The 20691-nt window shown below is 32.3% G+C and overlaps 1 protein-coding gene across 1 annotated transcript; it reads left to right on the top strand.

Annotated features, from left to right (window-relative positions):
- Window positions 1-1489: 1489 nt before the first annotated feature.
- Window positions 1490-18411, top strand: LOC108913622 (acyl-CoA desaturase). Its single transcript, XM_018719193.1, has 5 exons — window positions 1490-1782; window positions 13087-13217; window positions 13927-14132; window positions 15962-16147; window positions 17953-18411. The coding sequence occupies exons 1-5, from the start codon at window positions 1623-1625 to the stop codon at window positions 18263-18265; spliced, it is 996 nt and encodes a 331-aa protein (XP_018574709.1). The 5' UTR covers window positions 1490-1622; the 3' UTR covers window positions 18266-18411.
- Window positions 18412-20691: the final 2280 nt, after the last annotated feature.

Genomic DNA, 20691 nt, shown 5'->3' on the forward strand with positions numbered 1-20691 from the left:
ATGTTTCTTAATTTTGTCCGGTAAATGTTTCAAGTCAGAAACTCCAGTTTTCGTCCAGTTTTCTTCGCCTCCTCCAAACAATAAACATACAAAACAAAAAAATTTATTTGTTTCGTCACAACCACAGGGTTTTATCATAAATGTTTTTATTTTATTTTACGAACAAAAGCTGGGCTACTTTTGCACTCTTTCTGCACCTGAACTAAATTCAACATTGGCGTTGGACGTCCGTTATTTTTCAATTCGACTTTTTCCTCTAAACTTAAATTACTAATAACAAGTTTTTTTATTTCACAAACCCCCATTTTAAACTTAAACTGACAAAATATAATGCCTTAAAAAACGCCAAAGTAAAAACAAAACACGTATAACCACACTTCAGTGATACGGGTTACTGACACATGGAGTCCAAAACAAAGCGCGCGAGCCTATCGTCGCCTATCCCCTCCACGTGCCAATTTGTCCAATCATATGTAAAAATATGCTTGCACGATGGACTCAGATTTCACCGACCGCGATGGAGTGGGGATTGCGCGCGCGGTCAAACATAACTCTCTGGTACGATCATAGATGGCAGAAGGCATTATCTGAGCTACGTTCACGGAGTACATGCACTTTATGCAAACAACCTAACATCCAAGACATATTGAATGCATGCTATTTAGATTTTTTATTGATTTAATTAAATTAATTATTTTAAGTTTACAGTTTGAAAATATCTGAGGGGGCGGAGTCCCAGAGTCCTCTTTCACGAGCCGCCACTGGTCGCAAGATAACGTGAACATTTAAAAAATATTTTTTGTATCCAAACCGCTCATTTAATCAAAATTCTATAAGAGGCCCTAAAACTTCCAAATGGATATCAAATAAAAAATAGTTGTCATTATTGTCCGAAAGAGGAAAAATTTATGAACGGTTCTTATCAGCATACATCAATTTTTGTAGGAGTTGTGAGTTTAAAAAACATTCTGTATAAACCAAAATTTGTAGTTTGAAAGCATAAGTCAACGCCCAAAAAATAATCAAAATCGAATAATACACATTCGAGTTATTTACAAAATTCAAAAAAATTTCACTAACTTTGAGGTCATCTAGCGAAACGAAGCGATTTCGGATATAGGTGAATTAGCGTAAATCTGCCTATTTTGAGTCCACGAGTCTGTGATCTTCCGTTGTACACGTTATTCTGGGACACCCTGTAGAACCCGTCATTGGACAGGCAATGACAGTTTTCTTTGTGGAACACTAATTTGATTGCATTCCCAATAAATTGTAGTATTTTGAACAAATTTCGGCTTAACCTAAATTACGTGACATTAAACTTAAATTGCTCAATTAGCAACTCTGGGCATTTAAGGGATCATTAAACTGATTACGTACCCCGACGCGTATTAGTCCCTCCACTTACTCCAATCAGATAGGAAATAATCACGGTTGGCATTAAATACCGCATTTGTCAAAGTGTTACGAATGACTATAACCTTTTCTCTATTAGCATGTATTTCCATATAATTTCCTTTGTGCTGAACGTGGATAGTTTTTAATTATCGCACACATTAGGAGGTAGATAGTGACCTGGTGGTGTACTGTTCGGTTGTCAGGCAGTTCCATTTAATTTCAAAATGTCCTCTGAAGTTAATAAGGCCGAAAAGGACGAAACGCTATCTCTATCACGCGAGATTAACTGGTTGAAAGTATTATTCCAAATCCAAATCACGCTGTCTGCACTGTGTGCTCTCCATTTCCTCCTCTATGAATCGTACTGGTCTACAGTTTTCTTTAGTGAGTATTTTTTTCGAAAATTTTATCCTACAACTTACGATTTTTATGGATCTTTGTGTCCACAGTTATACATTAATTAGGTACAGGTATTTTCACTGAAATTCATAGATACCCTTTAATAATAGAAAAATTAATTTTTATCGAATAACTTGTTATTTTGAATACTTTCATTTTTATTCTCAAGGTAATAAAATTTTTAAGGCCGAATCTCTTCATACAGGGTGTCTATTTAAGACGGATTCTACCGTAGCTCTGATAATACCAGTAACACAAAAGTATTTCGATTAATCAATTTCTTCACATTTTTCACTATACAGGGTGTTCCATTTCTTTTGGACGTTGTTACCTATCCATACCTTAAAATGGAATACCCTGTATATTATTGCATTTTAAAATTTATCTGTGAATCTCTTGTTCTAGTAAATAAATTATTGGCTACCTTTAAAAAATTATTAGAAAAATTTTACAATAATGATTGTCAAAATGCGGGATGAGATTATTATCAACTTTAAAAAAAAACATCGAACAGTACGACTTATATTGACAATTTATTTATCAAAGATGGTTGCAAAATCAACGGAAAACTAAAACAAATACGGTAATATATAGGGTATTTCAATTGAAAAAATATTAATTTTAGTAGTAGTCCCTAACGCTCTGAAGAATGGTACATTCTATATAATTGTATGACTGATATTAGTAAGGCTACAAAAGAATCCATCTCAAGGAACATTCCGTATAAAGAGAAGAAAATTAAATCATTTTTTAAATATTTTTTTGTTATTTTACACATCTACTGTTAAAGATATAAAATGAGATATAAAATAAGATGTAGAATAAGATAATAGTATAAAAAAACGTAGCGGAAAGTTAGGCAAAATGGTGTACAGAGCTACCGTACTTGTAACAAATCTTTAAATCCAGTAATAATGATTTGTTTACAATAAATAGTAATAAACCGTTTCGCCTACGTTCATTGGTTGAATGGAAATCACAGCTGGTGAAACAGAATGTTGTGTTTTAATGTAATCTTGATTTTATTATTTTAATCCTGTTCCAAACAAAAATACTGGTAACGTGGCTTGTAATCATTTATGAAGGCTCTGTAGTTGTATTAAATCTTCTCATAGTCAAGGGGGACATATGGGAAGTGTCGGTGAACAGGTTTTTTACATTAATTTTAAGGTAGAACAAAAAAATTTCAACATGTTTGTAAAGAGAAGAAGAGAAATACCTTTAAAATGATGTGCCACTTAACCCCCCATGCCATTGAAGATTCTTGAAAATATTTCAGGTGGACTGTTTTAATTGGGCCACCCTGTATATGTATAACAGGCCACTGTTTATAAAATGCAACTAATGAGATTTTAGATCAGACGTCCCTTCTATAATATGCGTACCATGTTAGTTCAGCAAACTTTTAATAAATTACACTTGTTACCAATCAAAAGGCTATTTCCCATTTTGTTCCTGTAGTTCATCTTGGTGAACTTTCCCCTGCAGAGTATCTTATAAATCTTCGACATGTGCAGCAAAAAAAGCATTTATGTACCTATTTGTTTGTGCAGTTCTTTGCAAAACGTAACTGTTATTCGAAACGTAGAGAAGATGTCGTCCTCTTTTTCAAAAAATATTTCATTCATCACTCTTTTGTTTCACTTTCGCCATGTACAATAGGGTTTATAGATGACGTCTTTTCACTTAAGGAATTATTGTTTTTGGTTAGGTCTATGGACAATCAAATGTTTAAAATGCAAAATAGTCGCAACTGTTTTGAAACAATGTTATTATCATTGTCATTACTTACTCATGCTGGATGTAGAATTAATGAGTGTTACTAGTTATTTTTTATGTTAATGCCATTATTGACATTGTCATCATTAAGTTGCAAAACTTAACCAGAATTAGTAGTGTACAGATGTAATATGACAAATATCATAAAAAGAAAATAAATGTTGCTTTATAATAAAAATTATAAATGAAATAAGTGATAAAGCGTCTTAGTATAGTGAGAGCGTTCATAGTAAAAAAATAGTAAAAAAATCATTTTCGTTTTATTAATTTCGTTTAGAAACGTAACTCCTAAATTCCCAGTTGGTCAGGCAGGTTATCTGAAATAATTTGTTGTAGTGGTATTATCTAATTTGTCACTGATCGTGTAGCTTTTGGTGAAATAAAAAAATTTGTAACCACAGTTCAAAAACATGTTCAAAAATGCAAAAAATTTAAAAATGACTTGCAGCAATGAATTTTTCAGTAATTGTTGATAAATTGTTTAAATTTAAAAAAAACAAAAACTGATTACACTATTCAATTGTACGGAAAAAATACAAAAAAACTGTCTCATTGTTTGACCCAAAACTATTTTTGTACAGTATTGCTATAAAACTAAGTCGATTAGTGAATAAATAAAATAAATAATAATTTTTTTCCGTAGGATCGATTAGTGTACTTATTTTTTTTTAAAGTTTGCTGAATTCATAAATATATAGTGTGTCCAAGATAAGGATGGGATAGCATTAGGATCTAGGAAACGGTAAGAGATACGGGGTGGCTCAGATTAGAAAAAAATCTAAAGTGATTTAATTCTGAAATAGACAATATTACTATTGTAATTGCTTAAAAAGTTTTTAGCTTGTTTTAGCTATAATTTAAAATTTTTCGTGCGTACGGCTTTGAACGCTTTCAAAATATTAATTGGATGAAGTCATAACAGTATACAAGTCAATACCGCACAACATTTTTTACTGTTAGCAATACTAATTAGAAATAATAAAATATTTCATAAATTCGTATTTTTTTTTTATTAGGTAGATACAACTTTTTAAATTATGGATTAAAAAAAATTGTTGGACATTTTGTGCTGTATTGACTTTTATTCTCTCCTCTCTCTCTCTCTCCCTACTCCAATAGATACAGGTATTTTGAAAGCGTTCAGAGCCGTACTCAGGAACAATTTTTAATGATAGCTAGAAACCTTTTTAAGCGATTACAATAGTAATATCATCTAATACAGAATTAAAAATGACTAGATTTTGTCATAAAAATAGCAGCGATATATTTGAATAAATTAATCTGATGATGGCCCCTCGAAGACGAAACGTCGGATTGCAAAAATGTTGACGCCATTGGATAGAGCGAAAAAAGTGGCAATGTAAATATGCAATTTATTTAAAATTCGTTTTCAAATAAAGCCAGAAAAAAAATAAAACGATTTTGCAAAATTTCGGGTTTTCGGATTTCGCGTCAACAGTAGACTTTGCAGTTAATACTTTGTATTGCTGAAATCTCAAATCATCCAGAGATAATTTATCATTTGTGCATTTGTAATTCGACTTAGATGTTTATAGCAATACTGTACAAAAATAAAGTTTTGGGTCAGACAATGAGAAACAGCTTTTTTTAATTTTTTTTCCGTAGAATTGAATGGTGTAATCAGTTTTTGAGTGTTTTTTAATTTAAACAAATTATCAACAATAACTGAAAAATTCATTGTTGCAAGTAATTTTTTATTTTTTTTTGCATTTTTGAGCATGTTTTTGAACTGTCATTACAGATTTTTTTATTTCACCAAAAAATATATGTCAAAACGAAAAAAATGATTACCGGCAGAACCTTGTACGATGATTTTTTTAAGTAGCATTTTTCTTTGAAAAAAAAGTCTTTCAGATCGAAAAAAATGAATATCTCAGAAACTTCTTGATTTTTTTTATCTAAAAAGATTTGAGGTTATTTAAGACAGAGAAAGGTATACTTTCACCAAGTTTCGTCAAAATTAAATTATTTTTGCGGAAATAAGAAATAAAAAACGAAAAATCAGAAAAAAACTGTTTTTCGCGTTTTTCTCGGAAATTTTGAGCTTATGTTAAAAAGTGACTACTACAAAAGTTGTAGATTTTTGTATGATCTACAACTTTTGTATTAGATACTTTTTTGTTTGACGTCAACTTTCGTCAGAAATACCAATGATACAATTTTTCATAACTTTTCAATCCCCCAAATCGACCCTCCGCCGCCCCTGCTCACGCATTTATTGTTTTTTAAGTTTATTATAAGCCATTTTACCATTTCCACTTATAAAAGTTCAGGTAACAATTTTTTTTTTCTCCAAGAGCAATTTGGTTGGACTATGTAGCATATTTGAATCCAACTTTATGCATGATAAATGATAAGGCATCTGCGCATGTTTATTTTTCCATGTTTCTATCGTAGTTAGATCTAGACGCATTCGAATTCATGGGGGAAATATTGTGTCCAAGTATTGGTAATGTTTTGAACTTGTAGAAAATGCTGTAAATACACATTTTTGTTTTTTGTAACTTTATCCGATAAAGGACTAGCTAAATCTAATAGGTTGAGGAATAAGTAATGTCCATTTTTCTCAAATTTAAAAATTCACGCGGAAAAACGCATTGTCAAATCAACATGTCATTTGAAAAAATTTAGTACAATCCACAAGGGAGTTGGCTTAGGAGATGGCTTATGAAAGATAAGAATGAACGCTCCACAATTACCGCTGGTTTGCTCTGTAGTCATCGATCAACACGTAATCATAAAGAACGGACGTATTCTTCATCATCATCACTGGTGATGAAAAATGATTTCTGTATGTGAACTTGAAACAGCAAAAAAAAATGGTTAAGCCCCAAAAAACAAGCACCTCTGCGAACAAGAACATCTTTCTCGAAAGACAACGTTATACATATGTCTGGTGGGAATGGAAAGAGATTTTTTATTACGAACTCTTACCAAAGAATCAAACCGTCAACCTAGAACTCTATGTCCAACATTACGGTGACTTTACGCGGCTATTCAACAAAAAAGACCTGATCGGCTATACGACGCACTTTTTCATCATGACAATGTGCGACCACATATTAGACCAGGCAAGTTAGACAATAAATCGGAAATTTTTTTCTGATGAACAGATCGAGTTACGGTTTTCAGCATTATCCTCAGAAAAATATCAGGAAAAAAGTCTATCTATTACACTTTGGGGCTGGATCGAAACTGCATTGCGGGTGCATAAAGTGCATCTTGGAGAGCATCAATTTTTCCGAATTTTCTAAAAAATGGTAAAAATTTACTAAAAGCTGTAGAAATTTGGTATTCGGGGTCGGAGATTCCGATTCTAACACTGAAAAGTATGTCCGACGCCTCTGGGCCCCCCCAGGGGAGCAAGAAGCTTATGTAAAACTTCGAATAGCCGAGTAATTGCCTTCTAAATTTCCACTCGGGGGTTTTTGTGGTCAGGGATTTCAATTCTGACACTGAAAAGTATGCCCGACGCCCCTGGGGCCCCCAGGGGGGCAAGGGAGGACTTCTGTAAAACATCGAACAGCTGAGTAATTGCCTTCTAAATTTCCACTCGGGGTTTTTGGGGTCGGGGATTCCGATTCTGACACTGAAAAGTATGCCCGACGCCTGTGGGGTGGGGCATTTTTGCAATAAAACTGCTCCACCTGCTTACCAACCATGATCTTGTAGGTTTATCTTTACATTGTAACACACGTGAATTAACAAGAAGGGTAAAAAATACTAACAGGAAATTAATGAGTCGAAAAGAATCTCCTTTATTCTGAGAACCAATTTTCTTTTTATTTGCAAGGCAATTAGTGAGACAACTACTATCATATGTTTATGTAACACTTTCACTATCAATCACAATTTTCATGATCAGTACTGCCATCACTGTCTCCATCACTATCATCAATTACATTTTCGACTATTTCAGGATTGGAACAGTTGGTTCCAAAACAAATTGTACATGCAATTGTGCATGTAATTCCATGCTTCCTGCACCCACAAGATCTGCATTGTCGATAATAGGATTTTGTCGCCTAATTGTTATGCATTATCCGCAATCGCACGGGGCCCAAGAGATTCTTTTGAAAATCCATGATCCATGAAATATTCTTCGGTTTTAAGGAATATTTCTTTGATTTAATTCCAATTCTACGACAATTTTTCTCAGTGATAGACAAGCTAAGACTAATGGATATTTTCCAGTGTCAGATTCGGAATCCCCGACCCCGAAAACCCCCGAGTAGAAATTTAGAAGGCAATTACTCAGCTATTCGATGTTTTACAGAAGGCCCCCCCCTGCCCCCTTGAGGGGCCCCAGAGCCGTCGGGCGTATTTTTCAGGGTCAGATTCGAAATCGCCGACCCCAAAAACCCCAGAGTGGGTATTTAGAAGGCAATTACTCAGCTATTCGATGTTTTACGGAAGCCCCCCCGCTTGCCCCCCCTGGAGGCCCCAGGGCCGTCGGGCATATTTTTCAGGGTCAGATTCGGAATCTCCGACCCCGAAAACCCGTGCACACAAATTTCTACAACTTTTAGTAAATTTTTACCATTTTTAGAAAATTCGGAAAAATTGATGCACTCCAAGATGCACTTTATGCACCCGCAATGCAGTTTCGATCCAGCCCCAAAGTGTAATATATAGACTTTTTTCCTGATATTTTCCCGAAGACAATGCCGAAAGCCGCAACTCGATCGGTTCATCAGAAAAAAAAATTCCGTATTCTGGGTGATTGTGGTCTAACTTGCCTGGACTATATCGCCAGTATAACCAAAAGGGCCATTCGGGAGTTGAATTGGGAAGTGCTGCCCCACCCGCCTTACTCTCCCTATCTCGCACCTTCTGATTTTCATCTTTTCTGGTCTTTGTCAAACTCCTTACGCGGTGTTTCTTTTAACAACGACAATGAGTTAAAAGCTTGATTGGATGAGTTTTTAAGTCAAAACCTGAGGATTTCTACAGAAAAGGAATAAAAAAACTCGTTGAACGTTTGGAAGAGGTCATAGATACCGATGAAGAATACTTAATTGATAAGCCCATTGATAATTGTAGAGATAAAATAAAATATCTTAAATTTGAAAAAAAACGGACATTACTTATTCCCCAATATTGTAGAAAAAATTTAGATTTGCTTAATTGTTCTAAAATATCATCAATATTCGACAAGGAAATAACGACTAGTAAGGATGCATTATATGAGTTAACAAACTGTTTAACTGTGTTTATGTTTTTATGTAATTTATTTACTACTACTATATTTTTAGTTTACTTTACATAATTTTTTGTTATTGGAAAACATTGGTCTACTCTGAGTATCTCGTATATTGTTTTTACTTCAACGATTGCTGGAAAAATATTATTTCCTCGAATATGATAAACGTTTTGTGAATTTTAAGGAGAACTGATTGATCGAGAAACTTCAGCTTCCAGTATTATTTCAACTGCTCCATTAAATGTTTTTATTCTTGATGCAAACATAACCGCTCTAATATCTTTGTTTATACAATTTAAAAATCTAAAAAGAATTAACGCCTCCTGCTCATTTAATTTTAATATTGTTTAACAGGCATCAGCGTGTTTTATTTAGATAAGTAATGAGCTTCCATTTCAGATGCGTAAACAGAAACTGGTTTTGAGCCTTGCTTGATCAATACTTAACTTTGAAAGAACTGATGCAAGAGTATTGTTTAGTTTAAAACGATCTGTGACAGTTTTCTTCAGTTGGTCAAAATTTTCAAGGTCATAAATAAGAACATTTTTAACTTTTAAAAGTTAAAAATTGTTTACTTTTTATTTACCATGTCTTTCAATGAACCATCATAACATTTGGCGTCAATAAAATCGATAACTTTTTTAGAGAAAATTCTGGTATATTGTGTGAAGCTATTTCAAAGTTTTGCATTTTGCTTCAGATATAATTTCTAAATTTGTTTTACCTACTTAAAGTAGAGGATTTATCAAATGGTTTATTACTTAAACTAAAATCCTTTAAGAAAAAGTCTTTATTTTAATAAGTTTAACAAATTATTAATTCAGTAGTTACAGTAATTTACTAATTGTAACCCAAGTTCAAGAAAGTCCTCTTTAGGCTTTGTTGAAGGAAGTCTTCTTGGAGTCTGCATGGATGAAGTCTTCACCAACTCTATCACTTCACTTGATTCTTCTTTGTTTATTTACAAATATTGAATTTTATTTGTAAGTAGAAAAATGTTTCTCACTAAAACGTTTGTATATTTTCGCTTAAACTTTAATTTTTTTCTTAAATTTGTTTTCTGAACATTTTTAACAGTATTTGCTACTTGCATCTTTTTATCTTTGATGGCACGCTACATAATTCGCTTTCTGCACATTTTTGCACAGAAAAATGTTCCGAGGTCGCAGATCACAAGGACATCAGTAGCATTGTCCCAGATATAATAATTGCTGAATAAATTTATATACATACTTGTACTTGCATTATTTTAATCTACTAAAGTTTCTTCTTTGGTATTCCGATTTCCCATTTTATTTGACAATATTTTTGTTTCACTTGCATTTTATTTAATGTTTTAAATTCTGATTGTTGGGATAAAGCTGATGTTAACTGGAACATAGTTCATGATAACCTCATTTATTATTTCGACAATCAGTTAATACTTGTAAAATTACTGGAAATCAAAGTGAATTGCTATTTCACAGGTCAGCCGGATGCAAGTCTTTGTTCGCAATAATATTTTTCTTACAACGTTACAAATAATGACAGTAATCGACATAGCATAAAAATTTGCAAAAATTCATATTACTACTACAAAAATGTTGTCTATTTTTTAAATATTTGATATCGCACATTTCTGAAAGATGCTAAGTAACGTTTAGGAAATTATTTTGGTATAAGCACAATTTTTGTATGAGTTAGAGACTGTTCACAGGTTGTTGGTTCACTCTATATGCATAGTAAAAAAATAATGCTTAAGCATACTAATTGAAATACGTCAATAATTTGCTTGACGAAGTTTACTTAACAATTCAAGGAGAAATGCTACTGCGATAGTATGAAGAGCGGGTAATTAAAAAACAAACGCATGGATGATAAGTAAATATGTTACCATTACGAACAATAATATCTACTGTCAATTTAATTGAGGGGCTTTTGCATAATATACAGGATGTTTACAAACTTGAAAAGATATTTCAAAAGTATTGAAGATTGACAAAAATATGTTTTGCAAATAATTTTTTTAATACCTACTGCCTTACCACAATAATACGAATAAACATTATTGGAGTCACTGACTGTTGACACCATCGATTGGCTTTGGTTACAAATCGGGTTAAAGGTAGATTCACATAATATTCTATTTCCCTATCATTTTCACCTTTCCTACTAGGAAAAAATGGTAAGATCAAAATTTTGGGAAATCTTGCGATTTCGAAGAAATGTATAAAATATATTAACTGCTGCATTTTGAAGATATAACTCAAACTTTTGGAAACGGTATATTTTTTACTGGTACACTATACCTATATCTGCCTCTGCCCTTTTCTAATTACATGGCACATATGCAGATATTTTATTTGATAGTGTGCACAATTTTTTATTTTTATTTGCTAAACCTCCGCAATAGATAAGGTCAAGATTGCCAATGCCATGGAACCATTGAATATATCTGCTTTTCCGTTATTAAATTTTTAAGCAAATTTTTCTTATTTGTCTCGTTTTGCTACTTCGGCTGTTTTGATTATTTACATACCTACATATTATTAAATTGGGTATATAATTTTGTCAATTATTAACACAATAATTAGTTCTTGAATGAACCTCTTTACATAAAATGTTGGCACCTCTAAAACTTTTTAGTTTTTGTCCGATATAATTTTTCTCTCAAAAAGTGGGGTCATCATCTTTTAAGTAATACATGAGCAAAATTGATTACAGAAACTAAAAAGTTATAAAGTTATATGCGTTCTTAAGTGAGAGAGACTCCATGTTGAATACGCATGTCTAAAATAAGTATACATGCTTATGCAATACAATAAATAATAATAAAAAATAAAGGAATAGAAAAAAATAAAGGTAAAAATTCAAACCCATGGCGAAGTCTAGCAAAAGCTATTCACATTCAACCCGCATGTAATTTCAAAAAACATAAATAACAGCAGACAATCGCTCAGAAAAGAAACAATAACACAATTAAAATAAAATACAATTACCTAAGATAAAAATAATTGTTTTCGTGGAGATAACCAAATACCTTTCCACTACTTAATGCTCTGCTACCAATAGTTTCGTGGAAATAACTAAATACTTTCCACCAATTATCTGTTAATATTCTTTATTTAAAAAACATAAATCACGCTTAAAGCGTAAAAATACAAATTTGATGTTTTACAGTTGACATTTTTCCAAACAATTCTTTTTTTTTTTCTCGTTAGTAATTTGATTAATATTACAAATATGAACAATCATCAACAGTTTAAAATAAAAATCCACGAATATAAACTATAAAATCAGCTGTCCACTCAATAGATGTGATTTAAAATTATACTTGAATTTGTTAATATTAAAAATTTTAAAATAATCAGGAAGAGAATTGTATAAAGTGATAGAATTATAAGTAAAACATCTTTTAAATATGGCACTACGATGATCTGGCATTGTAAAAGTATTTTTAAATCGGATATTCCTCGAATGAACATTAGAACGTTTAACAAATTTAGTTTTTAATGAATGATAAGAAGGAATGGTTAAAATTTTATGCACAAGATTGCCAAGATGGTGACGTCGACGATTCTCCATGTTGAGTTACTTGATTTCTACAATTTTGTGAAAAATGATCAATTTTTTTTAATCCATGTACAAGTCAACAACATGAATTTGGACCTTTTTGAATTCTATTTTTTTCTTGTATACTATGGCATGGACCATAGACATAATCACAGTAATTAAAATAGTACAGAACAAATTACTCACATAACATAATTTTAAGTCTTTTATTCGGAATATGACGACTACTATAAATTAGTGTAAGCGAAGAATAAGATTTTTGGAGTAATGTTTTCACATGCTGATTGAATCGTAAGTTACTGTCATGAGTCACTCCCAGATTTTTTACACTGTCAGTAATAGGAATTGGAATGCCATCAATTATAATATTAAAATTGTGTCTTAATATTTGTACCTTTTTCTTAGTACCAAAAAAAAAAAATTTTTTGATTTGTTAGAATTTAATTTTAAATTACGTTCATCAGATAATTGCCTTACAGTTTGTAACTCAGAGCTGACAATATTGCATATTGCATACTTGTATGTACATGTAAATTATACAAATTATATAAAAACAAAATTTTGTAATATGTCACCATTTTCAAAATATTTTCGCTTCGGTTCACTTGATTCTTTTTGATAAAAATTTGAAAAGATTACGTGTTAAACTTTTATGGGTATTTGAGACAAAGATAAATACAGTCTCATAATATATTAATAAGACACATATATTAATGGTATTTTATGTTTTCCAGCCATTTTCCTAACATTTTTGGGACACATGGGAGTAGCAGCTGGAGCTCACCGGTTATGGGCACACAGATCTTATACTGCCACTGGAGCACTGCGATTATTTTTGTTATTATGTCAGACCATGTCTGGAACTGTAAGTATTTAGGTGCTAACGTTTTACATAAACAGTATGTTTACGGTTAGAGTGGAAACGAGGGAAAATATTTTTATTTTACATTTTACGAAAAAAAGTCATTCTTGATTAAAACTTTAGCTAGTCTTTAAAATGCGGTTGCATAGAGAACTGTTATCGTGCATGTACAGGGTGATCAGAAAATCTGTATATATAAAAATCGTCCAAGAATAAACTGCCTTTGCTTTTAATAATACAGAAATATATTATTAAGGGAAGTTAATTAGAATTGATTATATTACTATTTCTGTGGTGTGTTTTATGTTTTATGTTTCAATTTGTGTATGAATAGGCCTACTTTGATAGAAACGGACATTAAAACATTTTTAATTGAAATTTTTCGAAGTTTGCACCTATTTTGTGAACACCCTGTAAAAGCTATAATAATAAACCTTGTATTCAGATTTTTGAGGAGTGGTCAAATCGAAAATACCATCCATTTCTTTCTTAAAAAAATGCCTAATACTTTTTAATTTTTGAGTCTTTTCTTGCTGATAGTAGGCCGTAGAAAAGATCACATATCAGAAAATATAATATAAAAGGTAGTATACTTTGTGAGTACTATCACATAAAAAAAGAATTTTGGAAATTCGCCAACGCTATCCTAAATGCGGAAGTGTTCCGACTTTAAATGAAACACGCTGTATATGTAAAACATAATTGTCCCTAGGGTACCATATACGATTGGGTTCGTTGGCATAGATTACACCACAAACATTTTGGAACCGATTTGGATCCGTTTAACCCGAACAGGGGGTGGTTTTATGCTCACGTACACAGTGTAGCTCTAAGATTAAGTCCTGCACAAGAGAAAGCCTTAGAAGAGATTGATATGACAGACATTGAGGCTGAGAAGATGGTTATGTTTCAGAAAAAGTAAGTAATATTCACTGTTCTTGTGACCCGATGGAAATGATGGAGCCATTAGAAATGCTCCATCACGTCAGTATTTTGCCATAATCACAAAATGTAGCTCGAAATCAATGGGAATTTCGATTTTTTGTTAAAATTGTTAAGATTTTAAAATTAAACAAACAGAGCCAAAAGTTTTTATTTTGATCCAATTAACACCTGTCAATATTATCATACCCCTATTTTAGCGTTACTCAATGTGCTGTAGAAATAAAAGCGAACTTCTTCATAGTATGGAGAAGGACTTTTAAAATTCGTTTCGAGGAATCTATGATGAAGATTCTCCATTCTTCTCCCTTATAAATATCTAGTTCATCCATATATAAATATTTGTGCAATATATTAATGAATCTCTAGTTCTGTTCATTGTTTTGATTTTTTTTTATCATTCAGAAATTCGTTCTTATTACTTATAGTTTTCGGTATTTTTTCCACTTTCACTCTAAGTAAATCAATTTCCTCCAAAATCATCAACATTTTTACATATTTGGCATTACTAATAGTTTCTAATTGCAATTAACAACGTAGAAAAAGCTGCAAAAATGGCAAATACTGTAAAATTTATAAGTAATAGAACCTGATGCAACAAATAGTAAAGTAATAAATAGGAATGAGGGTTGCTTTCGGTGTGCAACAAAAATGAAACTCTCAACGGTAAAAATAAAAGTATTTTTATAGAAAACAAAGTTAGTGAAAAAGAAGTGTTGTCGGGGCGAGTGTTCGCTGGAGACTCGTCATGGTATCTGGTCCTTGGCGCCAATCTGTCGTGGACCTTTTCCTGGAACCCTGGTGCGTCCCGCGTCTGTTTTTTCCTTGCAACTGTTAGACTGGTCAGGGCGTCCGTCGTCAGGCTGGCGCTCTTGACGTAATACTTAAAATGGGTCACTTGCGAACATGTGTACCCACAGCAATATATCGTGAACTCTAAACCTAACTATAGAAAAGAAACAGCAAACGGAAATCTGGGTATTTCGATTTTTTAAAATTACAGTACACATACTGTATCTCCACAAGGAGGCATTTTAGAGAAAAATGTGCAGGAAGAAAAAGTTTTTATTTTGACCCTATTAATACGTTTGTGTACTTTAGTTTCAAAATCTTAACTATTTTAATAAGAAATCGAGATTTCCACTGATTTTGAGCTATTTTTTGAGGCTAGGAAAAATCCTGACGTGATGGAGCATTCCTAATGGCTTTAACGTCTTCAGCTGGTTAAAATACTCTGTTATTAAGAAAATTATTTTTTTTTGCGCCTGTGTAATTGTTTTATGTTGGATTAAAATTATTTAACGGGAATAGGGACGTTATAAAATTTTAAATATATAGTGGCTTAAATTATTTTAAAGATCAGCACTATTTTGATTAAACTTTAAAATCATAAATAAAATATTTCAACTAATTATTGACAAATAAATTGTAAAGGATGATTTTGTATTTTACTCTGCAAGTCATTTCTTTATGAAGTTAATTTAAAGAAATTCGGTTTGTAAGCATTACAGTTACAATTGCTAAGTAAGATGTTTTGTACCTTTCACTATTTGTGAGATGCGAGATCAACTTTTTTTTTTCTTATACCTATACATAATTGTCTTTCATATGGTTAAATGAAAAAAAGAAAATACTAATTATTGTAGAATGTGAATTTATTTATTTGAGAAGACGTATCAAAACATTTCTATTTAAGAATACTGGTTTTTCAAAAAGTAGTGTTCTTTAGATTACTATTCAGCTTCATGTTTTTTTCAGTATACTTACGAAAAAGAAACTTTCTTATTTTTTTTCCATATTTGTAGGTGGTATCCACTTTTGTACTTAATTTTCGTATTACTTCTTCCCATAAACGCACCGGCCGAATACTGGGGTGAATCCCTCTATGCGTCTCTATTTTTGGTTGGCTGGTTCAGATATGCCTTCGGATTGCAACTTGCCTGGCTGATTCACAGTGCCACGAAGATTTGGGGACTGCAACCTGGAGAAAAGTAAGTTACAACTGGCTTTAGCCCAAAATAGATCATACAGTAGTTAGGGCACCTTGGGTGTCATATGCATAACAAGGCGCTCAAGGTCATTATTATCCTACAACACCCGTGGTACACGCAACATTTAATATCCTACAAGTCTATTATTTAAATGTTACACGTAAGTCCTATTATTAACCTGAATTATTTCCGTGCTATTTTGAATTTGGCGCTACAGCGTTTTATACATATTCGTAACGCCCTGAGGTATTATTTCTCATTTAATGTATTTAAAAATGGAATGATTTTTACAAAATAACAGACCAGTAGGACATTAACTTTTTTAAATATTGTATCTCTATCTATTGTATGTATTGTATCTATTGCATCCCTTAATTTCGCTGTTAAACTTCTACAAGGTCTTGATCGAAATTGACAGAGGAAATGAAATATGGCAAATTTAATTCTGATACTTCAACCAGATTAGAAGATATTTAAAAAAGAAAACACTGTGAATAGGTCATCTTCAAGCTGTTATATTTTGTTGGAGTTGAAATTGTCTGTTGGTTCATCTGAAGTTATTGTGTTAGTTTTGTTCTAGTTTGACAATCTAAATAAGGGACACTGTATAGGTCAGCTCAGATTAAAATTCATAAACTTCACCAGGTCAACAAGAACTTTATTTCAAGATTCAAGCTGTTAAAGTTTAAAGAAAAGTATTTGAAACCGCTGAGAAAAAAAAAACATCTGAAACATTTTCATAAATTGACTGTTAAGATTTCATTATTGATTTGGTTAAGTGGAAGAATACACTACTGAAAATTTCCCATTGGGGTTTCTATAAGTAGTAGTATTTTTTGCTTTATTTCTCTTTTTTTTTACATTATTTTTTACAAAAATCTATGCATTTTTAACATACAACCTTATAGTTCCGGCAGTAGACAGTAGTTTTTTAATCACAAATTTCGCTTACGATTAAGATAAAACAGGTTTTATGCAAACACATCTCTGTTATCATATTTTCATAAACACAAACGAAGCTCCTGCGGGAGGATATACAGGGCGTTTTTTAAGTAGAGGTCGAGAATCCAGGAGTGTATTATTTGGCCAAAAATAAGGATTTTTTGTTATACAAATGTGGGGTCTTAGGACAGCCACTGTCCAGCTTCGGCGCGTCAAAAATTTAAAAAAAATCTATTTTTAATTTTTAATTTAACCAAGTTCGGTGTGCATATTTAGTATGACAGTAGGTATGCAACAAAAAATTACCAGCTTTAGAAACTTACCAATGGCGGAGGTGTGGGTATTATCGATAATAATTTGCCAAAAAAATATACCACCCTGTATAATATTATAAATAAAATAGATCATCAGATGCGCCTTTGTATTATCTACACTTTTTGTTTCTTTACACTTTTTTGTATTCCAAACCGATTAACAACAAAACTAATTTATTTGATAAAGTGAATTTTTACAGTTTCTTAAATTACTTAAACATATCAGGAAGGCCATGCAAAACAATAACAATAAGAAGCCGTCGCCTTACTTAATATTGTGTGTTGACAAATTGAGCTTATTTTTTAAAAAGATTAAATTTTAATAATGGCTTATGTATATTCAAGTGATGAAATGGCCAATATGGTACTGACTTTTTTTTTAATTTTTTCCACGCTGTAGATGATCAAAGGCTGTCCAAAGACCAAACATGTATAACAAAAAACGCTTATTTTTGGCCATAGAATACGCCCCTGGTTTCTGACTTCTACTTAAAAAACACCCTGTAGTATACTTAATTTTTTTTTAACTTACACCCTTTATATTTTTAGGTACCCATGTGATACCAACTTAGTATTCATTCTAACGAAGAGCAACTGGCTTTCCTATCACTATTTGGCTCCTTGGGATTACCAGACGAGTGAATATGGTCAATACGGCAACGACACAGTTACTAAATTTATTCGAATTTGTGCGGCCTTGGAACTCGCTACGGATTTGAGAACCGTTGACAGTAAAACAGTCAGGGAAGCCTTGACAAGATCTGTTGTAGAGAAGAAGGATATTACCCAGTGCTTATTAGAGTTGTCAAAAGATGCCAATTTGCAGCCAGATCATTATTTAAACCCTCAAAAATATTCTTAATCATTTTAATTTAAAAATGTAAATAGTGAAAAATTCACGTTATATTTATTTGAATTAAACAACTGGCAGCATTAAAATGCCTTGAAACATGCTTTTTTATACATATATGTATATGAATAATTGTAATAAATTTTTATTAAGCCTTATTTCGCTTTTATTTTTGAATACCGAAAAAAATTAATAATATTGTAATCTGAGGGGTTATTTCTTTACTTATCTATTTACCGCTATGACCAGTATCATAACGGTGTTAACTAACAAAAGAGTTTACTATTAACTTCTCGAAAGGGAGTTTATAATCATCATTACACATTAATTAATACGTGTATGTTCAGACAATGAATTTCAGGCACTTACCATCCATTGCTTACGTAGAATGTAATCCAGTGACTGGTTGTACAGGGTGACACTGAAGTGGGAAGAAGCAAAAAGAAACACCAACACTTTCCAGGAACGGTTTTAATAACAATAAAAATAAAACAAATAAACTAGCGACACAACGGACTCGAACTACATTATTAATTATTTATTTATACGCGACAGTGTACCGAGATTCAGGAAATGCGAGATCCATAGGAAAATTTGGAATGACTTCTATTATTAAATTAACCCGAGACTCTAAATCTAAGTAGACTGCTAGATGTGGAACCCAAGGAAAAACTGCCTTTTTTTCGGAGATCTCTCCTGAATTCGACACTTCGCTTCGACACGCCCATTTCTTGGGTCCAGAAGTTTCTGTTCTTATCATACTGGCGGGAAACCTGAATATCGGGACGCTTTGGCATAACTATGCCATGTTAATAGTTATCTAATTGACCGGACTTACAATTATATGAACAATTTTGAGACTAAACTTACAAATAACCCTACACCTTCCTCTTGTGACTCCGTATAGCAATAAGGGACGGATTAGTCAATCTCATTTAATATATTTTTATAGCTTGGAAAATCGGCCTAAAAACCAGCTATTTGACCTATTATTATTTTCCTCACCACAATCTAACAACTTATTTAAATATATCGGAATTTCTACGTTCTTTTGAATGCATTTGGCGNGGCAGCATTAAAATGCCTTGAAACATGCTTTTTTATACATATATGTATATGAATAATTGTAATAAATTTTTATTAAGCTTTATTTCGCTTTTATTTTTGAATAGTGGAAAAATTTAATAATATTGTAACCTGAGGGGTTATTTCTTTACTTATCTATCTACTGCTATGACCAGTATCATAACGGTGTTAACTGACAAAAGATTTTACTATTAACTTCTCGAAAGGGAGTTTATAATCATCATTACACTTTAATTAATACGTGGGAACTTAGAGATGTTGTATGTTCAGAGAATGAATTTCAAGCACTTACCATCAATTGCTTACGTAGAATGTAATCCAGTGACTGGCTGTACAGGGTGACACTGAAGTTGGAAGAAGCAAAAAGAAACACCAACACTTTCCAGGAAGGGTTTTAATAACAATAAAAATCAAACAAACAAACTAACGACACAACGGGCTCGAACTACATTATTAATTATTATTTATACGCGACAGCGTACCGAGATTAAGGAAATGCGAGATCCATAGCAAAATTTGGAATGACTTTATCTATTATTAAATTAACCCGAGACTCTAAATCTAAGTAGACTGCTAGATGTGGAACCCAAGGAAAAACTACCCTTTTTCCGGAGATCTCTCCTGAATTCGACACTTCGCTTCGACACGCCCATTTCTTAAGTCCAGAAGTTTCTGTTCTTATCTTACTGGCGGGAACCCTGAATATCGGGACGCTTTGGCATAACTATCCCATGTTAATAGTTATCTAATTGACCGGACTTACATTTATATAAATAATTTTGAGACTAAACTTACAAATAACCCTACACCTGCCACTTGTGACTCCGTGTAGCAATACGGGACGGATTAGTCAATCTCATTTAATATATTTTTATAGCTTGGAAAATCCGCCTAAAAACCAGCTATTTGACCTATTATTATTTTCCTCACCACAATCTAACAACTTATTTAAATATATCGGAATTTCTACGTTCTTTTGAATGCATTTGGCGCGTTATTAGAAATATCGATTTTCTCTTTATACCAGATGCNGTTTCTGACTTCTACTTAAAAAACACCCTGTAGTATACTTAATTTTTTTTTAACTTACACCCTTTATATTTTTAGGTACCCATGTGATACCAACTTAGTATTCATTCTAACGAAGAGCAACTGGCTTTCCTATCACTATTTGGCTCCTTGGGATTACCAGACGAGCGAATATGGTCAATACGGCAACGACACAGTTACTAAATTTATTCGAATTTGTGCGGCCTTGGAACTCGCTACGGATTTGAGAACCGTTGACAGTAAAACAGTCAGGGAAGCCTTGACAAGATCTGTTGTAGAGAAGAAGGATATTACCCAGTGCT

This window comes from Anoplophora glabripennis, unplaced genomic scaffold (assembly GCF_000390285.2).
Source record: "Anoplophora glabripennis isolate ALB-LARVAE unplaced genomic scaffold, Agla_2.0 scaffold34, whole genome shotgun sequence".
Lineage (NCBI taxonomy): Eukaryota > Metazoa > Arthropoda > Insecta > Coleoptera > Cerambycidae > Anoplophora > Anoplophora glabripennis.

Coding starts and splice junctions, on each gene's coding strand:
- LOC108913622 (XM_018719193.1), top strand. CDS start 1,623: ATGTCCTCTGAAGTTAATAAGGCCGAAAAGGACGAAACGCTATCTCTA. Junction 13,218..13,926: donor GTCAGACCATGTCTGGAACT/GTAAGTATTTAG, acceptor AATTGTCCCTAG/GGTACCATATACGATTGGGT. Junction 14,133..15,961: donor ATGGTTATGTTTCAGAAAAA/GTAAGTAATATT, acceptor CCATATTTGTAG/GTGGTATCCACTTTTGTACT.